Below are 12453 nucleotides of genomic sequence, written 5' to 3'. Positions count from 1 at the left end.
GAAAAATCTAATAAAAGGTTAAAGACGCTCTAAGAGGTTGTTTGGGTAACACTAAAAAAATGTATTGTTTATCTTTTTTAGATCAGATCACCTTTTTTATTCTTTTACATATTATTTTATAAAAAAATCAAAAAATATATTTTTTTAATAGTTTTCAAATAACTTTTAATATTTAGAGATAATAAAAAACAGAATAAACAACTAATATTTTAAGATAGAGAGGTAAGTGGATTTTTATCTTTCTTTTTTTTTTTTTTATTAAGATTCAGAAAAAAGAAAAAATAAATTAAAATAATTAATAAGACAAAATATTATATCAAATTTATAATAATTTTATTTTGTTACCACAAACATCACATATTACTATAAAAAAAATTCAATCATCCTTTTTAATATAAAAATTAAAATAGTCAACTTCCCAAACGAAACAAGTAAACCGACCATTCCTAAGCTCGTTTGGCATAAAAAAAACCTCAAATTTTTTGGTTAAAATAGTCATTTAAAAAAAAATTAATCTAATAAAATAAAATATTACATTCAATTCATAATTATTATATTTTCTCTATTAAAAAAATCAAAAAATTCCCCGTAAACGAGATTTTATAACTAAATCAACCCACGTCCCAAACCAACTCTAAAAAAAACAAAAAAAAAAAAAAAAGAAGAAAGAAGAGAACGAAACGACCGTCCCACCAAAAAGGAACAAAACGACCGTCCCTCGTGCACGCCGCGTAGACGTTATCAAACGAATATGCTTACAGAGCCTCTGTACATCACTCAGATTTAAGACTCTCTCTCAATCTCTATATCAATATAATAAATTAGCAAATTTCAAGACATTTTTCAGAGATCCAGAGAAAACTGAGAAATGGGTTTGAAGGTTTGTTTACTATACTCCCCAAATCAAGTCAAATAATTCAATTTTAGCTTCTTCGTATCTGAAATTTTGCTGTTTTGTACACTCCTTATGAGTCGATTTTGATCTGTTCTTGTTATATATTTTTTTGGATCTGTTGTCTGATTGCCCAATTTTTTGGTTCTATTTTATTTACATTAGATCTAAATGATTGATCTGGGTATGAATTTATCTATAATTTTTATTTTTAAATTTTAATTTCGTTTTCCTTCTTGATCTTTTGTGGGCTCGTTCTATGTTGTGATAAAAAAAATTCACGCTTTGGCTATTTGTTTTCATGGATCTGCCATTATTTTAGGTTATGTTCCTTCAGCAAATTGTAGATTTTTATTAAGCAAATTTTACAAGTCTCTGTATTTATACGTGCCATACATATTTTTTCTTGGTGACTAACTCGTTGAAGGGGTGATCCAGTTGTTACGTTTGCTTATTTATTGTTTGAATTTGTGATCTTTACTCATGGACTAAGTTTGCTTGGGACAGAATGCCAGGCAACCAAGAAATGATATGTGCATTGAGTGTCTTTGAGATGCGAATGCTTAGATGGATGTGCAGTAAGATTGGGAAAAATAGAATTAGAAATGAATATATAATAATATGTTTGTGAAATGGCAGAAGTAGCATCTATTGAAAATAAGTTGAGAGAGACAGGTTGAGATAGTTTGGTCATGTATGACGGAAAATACATATAGATTCAATGGTAAGGAAGAGTGATATGATGTTCGGAGAAGGGGAAGTCCTAAGTAGACATGGATTGCAATGGATATAAATTTGTTTAATTTAATTCAGCATATAGTCCTTAATAGAGTAGAATGCCAAAAAAGGATTCATGTAGTCAATTTCACTTGATTGGGACACAAGGCTTAGTTTGGTTAAGGTTTTTTTAGTGTCTCTGTGTGCATGTGCGTATGCTTTAGCTTTGTGATTAGTTTTAGGTGAAGAAAATGTTTCTTGCAAAAATCACCAACATAAAATACTGTAAATCATAATTGAGATGATCGTCCAGCCCGAATATGACTTAGACTTGCAACATGCTGCACATTCACATAGACATATATTTACATATATTTGGACAATGAAAAAAAATAAATAAAAGGGAATAGTTTTGTGTCACAATGTCATGACCAAAGGCATATTTAGGTGCATTCATTCCTTTCATTGTGACGGGAACTACTGTCTAGTTTTCACTAGGAATGTTTATGGTGGTGTTCTTTATTTCTTTTATGTTTTCCTCAACCAATGCACATGCCTTCTTTTTAGTTTTTTTTATTCTAGGTTGATGCTTAGTGTTGAACATGATGGGCCAATGCTTGCTATCAAATTTAACATAATGTTGGAGCTTGGGGTAGCCACTTTGTGCAAATATAATAATGTTGGGGATTAGGTCTACCCAGGCCACCCCTCTCAACACTTGGGAATGGCGTGTACATGTACTGATTCATGATCTGTTTGATACATTCAGAGATTCCTGTGTCTTGTGCAATAAATATAGCTTTATAGGTATGTGTCATCCAATCAATTGGAATTTGGAAGCCTGTACTGTTTTCTTCCTCACTAACTAACTATCCTCGGTAGTTTTAAATTGTTTGTTCCTGCCCATTGAACTGATTTGAATTGCTTCTTGTTTCTGTTTGTTTTGTCTTTTTCTATATATCCTTCTGGGGTCAATTCAAATTGATCACTAGGCATTTTTATTTTTTGTACACGTCATGGTGACCTCCTTAGTCACCTAAAGAAAAGAAAAGAAATGAAGAAAAGAAAACGTCACAGTTTACCAGTTTTACGTTTCATGTTTTTCTGTCACCTTTCCTAATGTTTGTAGTTGTCTGTGATGGATTTGCCTCTGCAGTTCTCACATCAAACAGGTATATGTTCCTTTATTTAGCAGTCTGCACCTTGTTTCCAGTGTCATCTGATTTTGTTTGGCTCACACTGTCCTGCCAGTTGACATAAACTGATATTGTCATACCATTTCTTTTGGCGCCAAGTTGGCTCATTCTTGTGATCTTCAGTGATACTCCATTATCAATCACTGGGCAGCTATTCTTTTTAACCTTTTGTTGCTGCCTCATGCTTGAAATACAGCATAACTTTTGGTTTATTTGGCCTGTATACTTTCCATAGTCCACACTTTACTTCATGGTTTCTTGCATTGATTTGTTTTCAACTCTTGACATTTGGGATCTTTCCTACCAAATCTTGCTCAAACATGTCTGTCAATATTTGTCATACTGTTCAAATCCCTTGCATCTCTCTTGACATTTTTTTCAACATTTTGCACCCATGTGCATTTTTATCTGTCAGGTTTGAAAAGAAAATTTACTTTTACCTTTGTGAAGTGAACACTTTGATACTGAAACCATAACTGATAGGCCTTTGAAAGTATCAAATGATGTTGAAAGAGCCAATGATTTTCTATAACAATAATTAAAATAAATAAATAAATAAAATAATGAGTTTGCATACCCCTGCTATGAAACTTGTGCATCAACTTCAGTTGATGTTTAACTTGAAATGTGGGTTTCGAAAAATAATTTTCTGCTCGTAGTCAACAACATAAACCATGGTGACAGGGACTAGCTTTAGTAACTATGCTGTTGTTCCCATGTTGTAACTATAAATGTCACTTCTGGTGTGGTTGGCATTCTCAACCTTTGGTTTCGAGACCATCTTGGCGGCGGCGTATGGTTTGTTTCTGGGAAACTTATTGTCCTGAAGTTAGCATACACTAAGGATATGAGCATGTTATGCATTCTGAATTTCTATCTCACTAACATATTGATATTAAACAATTTGGAACCTGCAGGAGGATTTTGAGGAGCATGCTGAGAAAGCTAAGACCCTGCCTGAGAGTACCACTAATGAAAGCAAGCTTATTCTTTACGGACTGTACAAGCAAGCCACTGTTGGACCAATCAACACTAGTCAGTAATTAGCTCTTGTTAACGTGCTTCCTAAAATAGAATGCAGTTTGTTTTTGATGTTGAGTCTTTTCTATCAATCATAATTCAGTCTAAGTAATTTATCTGGTCCGCAGGCCGTCCGGGTATGTTTAACATGAGGGACAGGGCAAAGTGGGATGCATGGAAGGCTGTTGAAGGTATTACATTGGGATATTAAATTTTTATAACATTCAAATTTTTGTCTTTCATGTGGATGAGCTCCATCTATGTTACATGGACCCTTCAAATTAAATCAAATACCCATCTTGGACACCTGACATCGGACAAGAGTGTGGAATATGTGTCCGATACTTGCCATCTTGCACTTCTTGTATATTTATGTTTAACACTATCATTATATGTATATGTTGTTGTATAAAACAAGTAAAATGTCTTTTGACACTTCATGTTACCCTTAAATTTGAGGGTTTATGAGTCCAACCTTAGATACGCACTTGCACCAAACACCCGTACTCGAGTCCATGTAACATAGGAGCTTGTTTAGTGGTTAGAACTCCGCCTCTATCAACCTTGAGGTTGAGTTCTTGAACATGGGGCAGACGCTTTGTGTAAATAATGCTAAAGATTAGGTTTGTATCAATCCATCCTTTTCTCATCTAATGAGAACTAAACAGGGTGTACAAATGGTTGAGCTTACTTGGGTCCTCATAGTAATTTACATATGTGTGTGTTGCAGGAAAATCCAAGGATGAAGCAATGAGTGACTATATCACTAAGGTGAAACAGTTGCTGGAAGAAGCTACTGCTTCTGCTTGATGTTGTGAAACTTCTTCTGTGTTTCTTCATGGTAACTTCGCTTTGGAAAAAAATTATGAAAGATAATTATGACCAACATTGGTAGTTGTTTTTCTACTAGTATTGTTGCATCCTTTATGAATTCTATGTGCTTGGATCAGATGTACTAGAGTTAAAGACATGATCATTGTTTATTGGAATGGGATGATTATCTATGGTTTATTGTGATTATGTTTGAGATTGCGTCTGTGAATTTCTGGCCTCAACCATGAATTCTGGTTTGATTTGTCTTAAAGATTCATCTTGCATTTAACAAAATATTTTTTTTCGAAAAAATTAAAAAGATAAAAAATAATTTGAAAGAACAAAATAAAAAAATTATTTTTTTGAATTTTTTATTTTTAAAATAGGGTTTTGAAATGAGTTTGGTTATAAGTTTTAAAAAGAATTTTGGAATTAAATTTTGAAAACTTCGTCTGGTTATGGTTTTGAAAATTTTTGATTTAAATTATGATTTTCAAAAGAGAAAATCAGACCCTCCTTAGAATTTTCTACAAAATGATCCGGATGAATCAAGATCATTCATTTTAAAGCAAAATACTTGCAAAAACGGCTCTTAATTTCAAAGATTTCATCGCCTATGCCTTTCAAAAGAATATAATTTATTAGTGTCACAATTTTGTGATGGTTGCGACAATGCCTACATTTGAATGAAAAATGCAGTCTTTGTTTGTGCTCGTTTGTCTAATCATGAAATTGGAAGTGTGATCTTAAAATTTTGGGTCCTGAAATCTTGAAGTTGGAAGAAACCCAGACTGCAGTAATTTCCGGATTACACTATGATATATGGCGTTGGCATATCATATTTTTGTGTGTTTTTTTATTTTTATTTTTTAAATCACAATTCAATTTCCATAAAATCAAGAATTTTTTCTCTGCTCATAACTTTCTGATGGATTCACATTTCACAAATTAACCATTGGATTAAATACCTTCTTATGCTTGCTAAATTTTATGTCGAGTACATATCAAGATATTTTTCATCTAGAAATGCTATAGATTATGAATAACTTCTCTAAAATGTGAATCGATCAATAAATAAATAAACGATTTAAAAACAGTGAAAAACTTGACTTTTTTTCTTGTTGCAAAACTTTTTATCTTTCCACAAGTCTAATTTGATCTTTTTTAATAATGAGGAACCTCTGGCTCCCTTTGGACTCGTCTTTAAGAAACTAAATGTTTATAATCATCCGAAAATCACAAGTATCAATTAGATTCGAGAAACACCAACCCAAGATGCTCAAACCCGCTTACTAGTCCAGTCTTTTTACTATAAAAGACAATCTAAAAACATTTTGCAACAATGTCAAAATATTTAATCATTTAGAATTTTCACATTGTCAAAATGGCCACAATACATGCCCTAAACTGATATGCCACTTACATCCAAAATGGCTGGTAATACCACTTAAGGGCGGATAGACCGCCCACCCAGTGCCGCTTCATGAAGTGTATTTTAAATTAAAAAAAAAAAAAAAAAACTAATAAACCAAGAAACACATTAAAAAAAAACCCTTAAATTGATCAGATTTCTAAATAACTAACCCTACTTATAGGTTTGTCAAAACACTCACTACAAGAAGACGAAAAACAAAAAAAACCATGAAAACCCTTTTTCCTTGTGGTGACTGTTGGAACCTTTTTACTTAAAAAGCGTGAGGAAAGCCCTCCTAAAACCAACCCAAAACAGAGCCCAAGATATCATAGCCTCTTTTCCTCTCCCAAAAATAAAATAAAATAAAAACATAAAGATTCTACATGAGTTCCTCCTTGATCAATACCACAAGTTCTTACCCTTTTGGTGCTTACTAATTCCTTTAAATGAGTGTTTTCAATCTGCCTTATTTTTTGAATTCTCCGTTGATGCATCTATTTTACAACAAAAATATTTAAATCCTGTTGAACTTCTAACCACCACTTTAATGGCTTGTGTCAGTAAATTACTTTAAAAAAAGGAATATTATATATATTTGCTGGATCAGGATTGCATTGTAACAGTCAGGGTTATCTCTATTGAACAAAAGGATATCTAGATATATAATAATCCCTTACTCGAGAGGCGCCATCTCTGGCCAGAATCCCTTCAACATCTCCAATAATTCTTGCCAGCCATATCTCCAAGTTTCTTTGGATTTCTTTGAAGTTGTTTTTAATGGAGTCCAAGGAACGTCTTGTGGCCAGTTTGGCCTGACCTTCCAGCTCATCCCCGAAAAAACTCTTTCCCGTCTCAGTTTGCAATGCTGTCAGCTTCTGTCCAGTTTCAGCTGCACGCTGCTGGAGACGAAATGCTTCGATCAAAAACTCGGTTTGCCTCTGTGTTCGGAACTCTGAGCTGAGATTGGGTTCACAGGGATCACTTGCCTGCTATAACAAACAAGACAAACTTCTCAGCAACAAACTTCTTTATAAATCAATAATACTAAAAAGGACGTGTCATAATGCCATGCCAGAGAAAAAGAAAGAGAGAACTAAAGGACATTAATGCATGAATGTAGATGTGAGACACATGAGAATTCAAACTGCAATGAAGATATCCAGCCTTAACCCCAGTCTCAGACAAAAATTTCAGCTTTTGTTTCCATAGATTGAGAATATGCTTCTACTAAGACAACTTAATTAGTGCATAAACAGAAAGCATAGAGGGAAGAATCCAACTAAAAAGGTTTCAAGTGAATCTGCTACAGACAAGTACATCACATTTGGCAGAAGTTTTACATAGAATTTCCTTTTTTGCTTCTTCTAGGACGTAATCTTCTCTTCTTTTTCTTTTTCTCCATTTTACATCCTTTGTGCAAAATAGACAACTTCCAAGTTCAAATATTTGATCATAATACAATTTGTGAAATACAGTGGTTTCTATGATCATGGATGTCCAATTTCTAGTCTTCACAAGATTGATTTGATAGGTGATCAAGAAAGAACCTACACAACCTTGTCACCATCATTTCAAAATTCCATTCAAAGGATTGTTAGTAGGATAGTATCCTCGTGTTAAATATTCGACAAACAAATTGTATGCTGCAATAATGTGTAGTAAAGTAGTAAGTTTCCTAAACTACTTGGGGATGAAAGAAAACAAACCAAAGCACAACGCTGCAAAAAAGAGACTGTTAACTTGTTATGCATTACCATTCTTCTGCATAGATCATCAATCTTTCCCGCAAGAGCCTGATATCTCTTTGCTTGCTTTCTCATCTGTGATGGTACCTTTGAGAGATCACCTTTACCAATTCTTTCCAAGTTCTGCAGTTCTTGCTCGAGTAACTTTAGTTTAGAGGAGACACCTGTGGTTTCACCATCTACCTTCCAAGGGGACTCCCTTCTGAACAATAAACATTTGTTACTCCTTCATTAGTTGTGGTATGTTGACAATATGAGTTTGATGAAATAATATTTGTGTGGACCGTTAAAATTTACCTCGCTACAAAATGCTTCATGTGATACAATGAATCAACGGATTCATACTGTACATCCTGCAACAAAGAACATCTGAAATCAACATATATTGGAAATACCTTAACCCCTTAAAATGCTCTTTAGCAATCAGAATGTCCTTTCAAAAGTACAAAAGTTACATATCCAACCCAAAGATCGTCATATAAAACAATGAAAAAAGTCAAGGAAATGGATAATGGTGCTCTCGACAAGGAGATTTTGTGCGTCAAAGCTAATTGTCCTTACCATTAGATATTCACCCTAATTGATGATGAAAGGGAACTTCATTTTCTGTGAAGCAATTCTATCAGAGAAATACCACGTAGAATGATTTCTAATAGGCGGAGATCGAGTTCAAAGACCAATAGTTTCACACACTTCACTTATTCATCCTCTTTCAAATGGTCTAGTCCAAGTGAAAAAGCGCATTGATCAACAAGTTCAAAAGATGCCTTGTTTGACAACTCAGAAAAGGAAAATATAGAAAGAAAAGACAAACTCGTACACATAAAGAAATAAAGAAAAGACACAGCAGGAAAAGCAAGAAAAGAAAGGGAAAATCCATAACACATAGATGAGTCCACATAGATGGTGATTTTGTAAAATCCAACATTAATTTTTATGATGGAGGTGGAAGATGATGAAACACCAGTATCTTTCAACTTTCCTACACAATTTGTCTTCACAATAATATAATTTATACGAAACTATCAAGTATTTTGGGTGAATATGAAAATATCAAGCTCCACTCCTATAATACCAATTACAGTTGGATGATAGTGATGTCGGAAGAAGATTCCCCAACAATGATAACAACGGCAGTGAGTAGTGGTCCAGTCAAATGCTGAAGTACAATATTGAGCTCCGATAATACCAATTACAGTTGGATGAAAGAGATTCCCCAACAATGATAACACTGGTGGTGAGTAGTGGTCCAACAAAAAGTCGGAAGTTTAGTAGACAACAAGAAACACTGAATTCAAGAGTTGTCGATATATTCACACAAAACTAGAGAACCAAACCTTGAGTAGACACCAAAAAGATCAAAATATCACCGACTAGTGGATAAGTGAATCAGGACAAATTGCCAAACTAAAAAAAAGACAGGATCAGACAAATTGCAATTCACAGTAAGCACACCACTTCAATGATTATTATTAGGGACTTGGAAATATGAGATTAATAACAACCAATTAAATTTGAACTTCGCGCCAATGCCAATTAACTCTCCTTGATCAAAGAAGAACAAACTACAAATGAAACAGAGACCTTCCAAAGTCAACGGGGCAGCAATGACGAACCAATCCAACAAAAGACCATGAAAATGAACTTATGTCTAAAGCAGAGATGAAAATTGTTAGGAAACGGAATTAACTGCAAATGCAGATCAGGAAATCATCTATTTAAATGTAAAGTTTAGTAAGCAAGTTAAAGTATTTGATTTTGATTGCATTCTTGCTGATCCTTTTATATGCATTGAGAACCCCAAAAGCAAAACAACAACACTTTAACTTTCCTTTCTCTGGATTCATTTTCTCAGCAACCAAACAGAACAATTTAATCAATCAAAGAAGAAGAAAACAATGAGGATCATCAAACCTGCCAGAGACTGGCTCTTTCAGCCCAGAACTTGGAAGTAGAATTCAAGAATTCCGAACTAAACCCATTGTTCTGTCCATACATAGCCCCCATTTCATCCCCATTGTGTCCTTCTCTCTCCATAAAACACTCCTCCGCCACTGGATCCAACCCCTCCGAAACCCTAACATTCGAACAGCACTCCCCTCCACAGCCACCGCCGCCGCCGCCTCCGTCGGAAGATTCTTCAAATTCCGACCTCCTAGCCATGAAATTCAACATCTCATCCCTCTCCCCAACCTCTCTCCTAAGTTCCTCAACGCCCCGCCTCATCTCCGCCTCCGATTTCTCGAGCTCCTCAACCCTAGCCCTCAAATGCGCGATCTCCTCCGCCCCAGCATCGATCTGGTGAAGCAGCCGCTTCTCCTCCTGCTGCCAAGCGTGGCGGTGACTGGCGAAGATCTCAACCACCCTCGCGTTGGCCTTGGAGTCCTCCTTCCGCCGCGAGCGGAGCTGCCTGAGCTCCTCCTCCGCTTCAACCAGCTTCAAAAACAGGTCTCTGTTGCGAGATTGAAGAGATGGGACCAAGGAAATCGAGGGTTTTGGAATGAGGCCGAGAAAGACTGCGAAGCTCAGACCCAGATAGGAAGATAGAAGCTTTTCATGGTCTTGGTGGTTGCTGTGAAGTTCAATGGTAGTTGTGGAAGTGGGCAGTTGTTGGGTTTCTTGAATTTCTTGATCATCATCAGCATGTGCTTGTGCTGCCATGAGTGACTGTGAGCCCCTACCTCTCTCTCTAGAACACAGTGTGTGTTTGTTTGGGAAAATGTGAGAGTGTGTGGGGGTGTCTGTGTCTGTGTATATATGTATTGCATTGATTTTTTAGTACACTTTGTTTTTGGCTTTTTTGTGTTTGCTTTTTTATCAGTGAGAGGGGTGATGTGGGTTTTACTGGAATCAAGCTTGCTTTTTTCTTCATCATTTAAGAATCAGCAGAGTTGGGCAGGAACTTTTTTTAAATCACTTTTCAGATCTTTTAAAACAGTTTTTTTTTTTTTCTTATTTTTTTTTTTTTTTTAGTATATATTTTTCTTTGGGTTTACTCTTTTGACTTTCCTAGCTAAGTTTTTTGTTTTTAAATTATTTTTTTAGCTATACTTTCGTAGTTAAGTTTGTTTTTAAAGGCATGTTTGGCACCAGCTTTTAGCTGGATTTTTTTTTGACGGAACTCATTTTTTAAATATGTCAATATTTTTTACTTTTGAACGGTCTAGGATGATTTTGAAATTAAAAAAAAAAAATTATTATTAATAAAAAATAAATAAAATTTGTTATAAAAAAGTCTATAAAATTGGGGGGGGGGTTTCTTTTCTGTTTTTGAAATTTTATTTTTTTATTTTTAAGATCATCTAATTTAAATGAATTAAAAAAATAATAATTCAAAATTTTAAAAACCACTAACGAAATCCCTAAAATATAACACAATTTACAAATTTCAACCAACGGGATTTAAGAGTGAGGTTTGTGTCCAGAGGATTGAACCGTGCAGTTGGGATCAAAATTTGTTTGTTAATTAAGACCATCTCTATCGATTCACTAAATTTGATATCAAATTTAAATTTTGGTAAAAAAATTATTATTTAGTGCTCTAACGGTTGCACTAAATCGGTATAAAAAATTCACCAAAAAATTCATCAAAGTGAGAACAGCGTACAGATTTCATCAAATTACTATGCGCGACCGTTGAAGGAAAGGAACCGATCAACCAGTCGGTTGCCCGGTCGGTTGACCAACCGGTCAACTACGAAAAGGTTCAAACAGTTCAAATTTATAGGTTAAAAAAAATTTTTGCCTTACTGGTCGATCAGCCGGTCCACCACTAAAAGGTTCAAACAGTTCAACTTTATTGGTTCAAACAATTCCAAAAAAAAAAAATTCCTCTTACCGGTCGACCACCCGATTGTCCCAGAGCAGATTTGATAAAAAGTGAACCGTTGGAGCCGTCTGTATCAAATTGAGAAAATGGTGATTTTTTTACTCAGATTTGGTAAAAAATTTGGTGAACCGTTGGAGATGTTCTAAAATTTGGTTAGTTTTTTTGACTTTTTGGTTAGGGATGACAATGGATAACTTACCCTGTGGGTATCCATGGACACCCAACCCAAATACATGGGTTTTCCTTTCTTTTTCTTATCCATTGAGTAGGGTAAGTAATATTTTTTAAATATCCACAAATGATGGGTTGGGGATGGGTACCCACTAATTTTCCCATATATATATATATATATATTTTAAGATTCACAACCAAAACAAAATATACATTCAATCTTTTTTCTTTTTTCATTTATTTATTTTTTCAGGTTCACAACCATTTTTTTTTTTAAGATCCACAACCAAAGCTAAATATACCTCCAATCTTTTTTCTTTTTTTTTAAAGGTTCACAACCATTTTTTTTTTTAATTTTTAAGATTCACAACCAAAGCTAAATATACATTTAATCTTTTTTTTTAATTTTTTTTTAAGGTTCACAATTTTTATTTTTTATTTTTTTTTTAAGATTCACAACCAAAGCTAAATATACATTCAATCTTATTTTATTTTATTTGGCTCAACAATAAAATCAAATACACATTAATTAATATTGTCACATTATTCTTGTCAAATTTTATGCATATCTAGAATTTTTTTAATTTATTTAAAAAAATTAAGGACACTGTCTAGTGTAGGTTTCGGTTTGCTTTTCTATGTTATTTTATTTTGTT

General features: G+C 34.1%; 2 protein-coding genes across 5 annotated transcripts; one reads left to right on the top strand and one right to left on the bottom strand.

The window, feature by feature from the left end:
* The first annotated feature begins 647 nt into the window (after nt 1-647).
* On the top strand, nt 648-4845 carry LOC114298088 (acyl-CoA-binding protein). The gene is made up of 4 exons (XM_028242599.2): nt 648-880; nt 3723-3840; nt 3954-4016; nt 4556-4845. Exons 1-4 carry the CDS (start codon nt 869-871, stop codon nt 4633-4635), a joined length of 273 nt encoding a protein of 90 aa, XP_028098400.1. The 5' UTR covers nt 648-868; the 3' UTR covers nt 4636-4845.
* Nucleotides 4846-6617: 1772 nt separating this feature from the next.
* On the bottom strand, nt 6618-10727 carry LOC114298079 (uncharacterized). Of its 4 annotated transcripts, none has more exons than XM_082901854.1 (4): nt 9712-10727; nt 8095-8150; nt 7807-7999; nt 6618-7041 (listed from the first exon to the last, which is right to left on the bottom strand). In XM_082901854.1, the coding sequence occupies exons 1-4, from the start codon at nt 10456-10458 to the stop codon at nt 6688-6690; spliced, it is 1350 nt and encodes a 449-aa protein (XP_082757980.1). In that variant the 5' UTR covers nt 10459-10727; the 3' UTR covers nt 6618-6687. The 4 variants fall into 4 exon arrangements, with proteins under 4 accessions (XP_082757980.1, XP_082757982.1, XP_082757983.1 ...); XM_082901856.1 differs by having other exon boundaries at nt 6618-7038; XM_082901857.1 differs by having other exon boundaries at nt 7807-7996.
* Between the last annotated feature and the right edge of the window lie 1726 nt (nt 10728-12453).

Source organism: Camellia sinensis, chromosome 13, assembly GCF_055761805.1.
Source record: "Camellia sinensis isolate YWXY chromosome 13, ASM5576180v1, whole genome shotgun sequence".
Lineage (NCBI taxonomy): Eukaryota > Viridiplantae > Streptophyta > Magnoliopsida > Ericales > Theaceae > Camellia > Camellia sinensis.
Note: the sequence above shows the minus strand (reverse complement) of the source record. Positions and strands in the feature narration are given on the sequence as shown.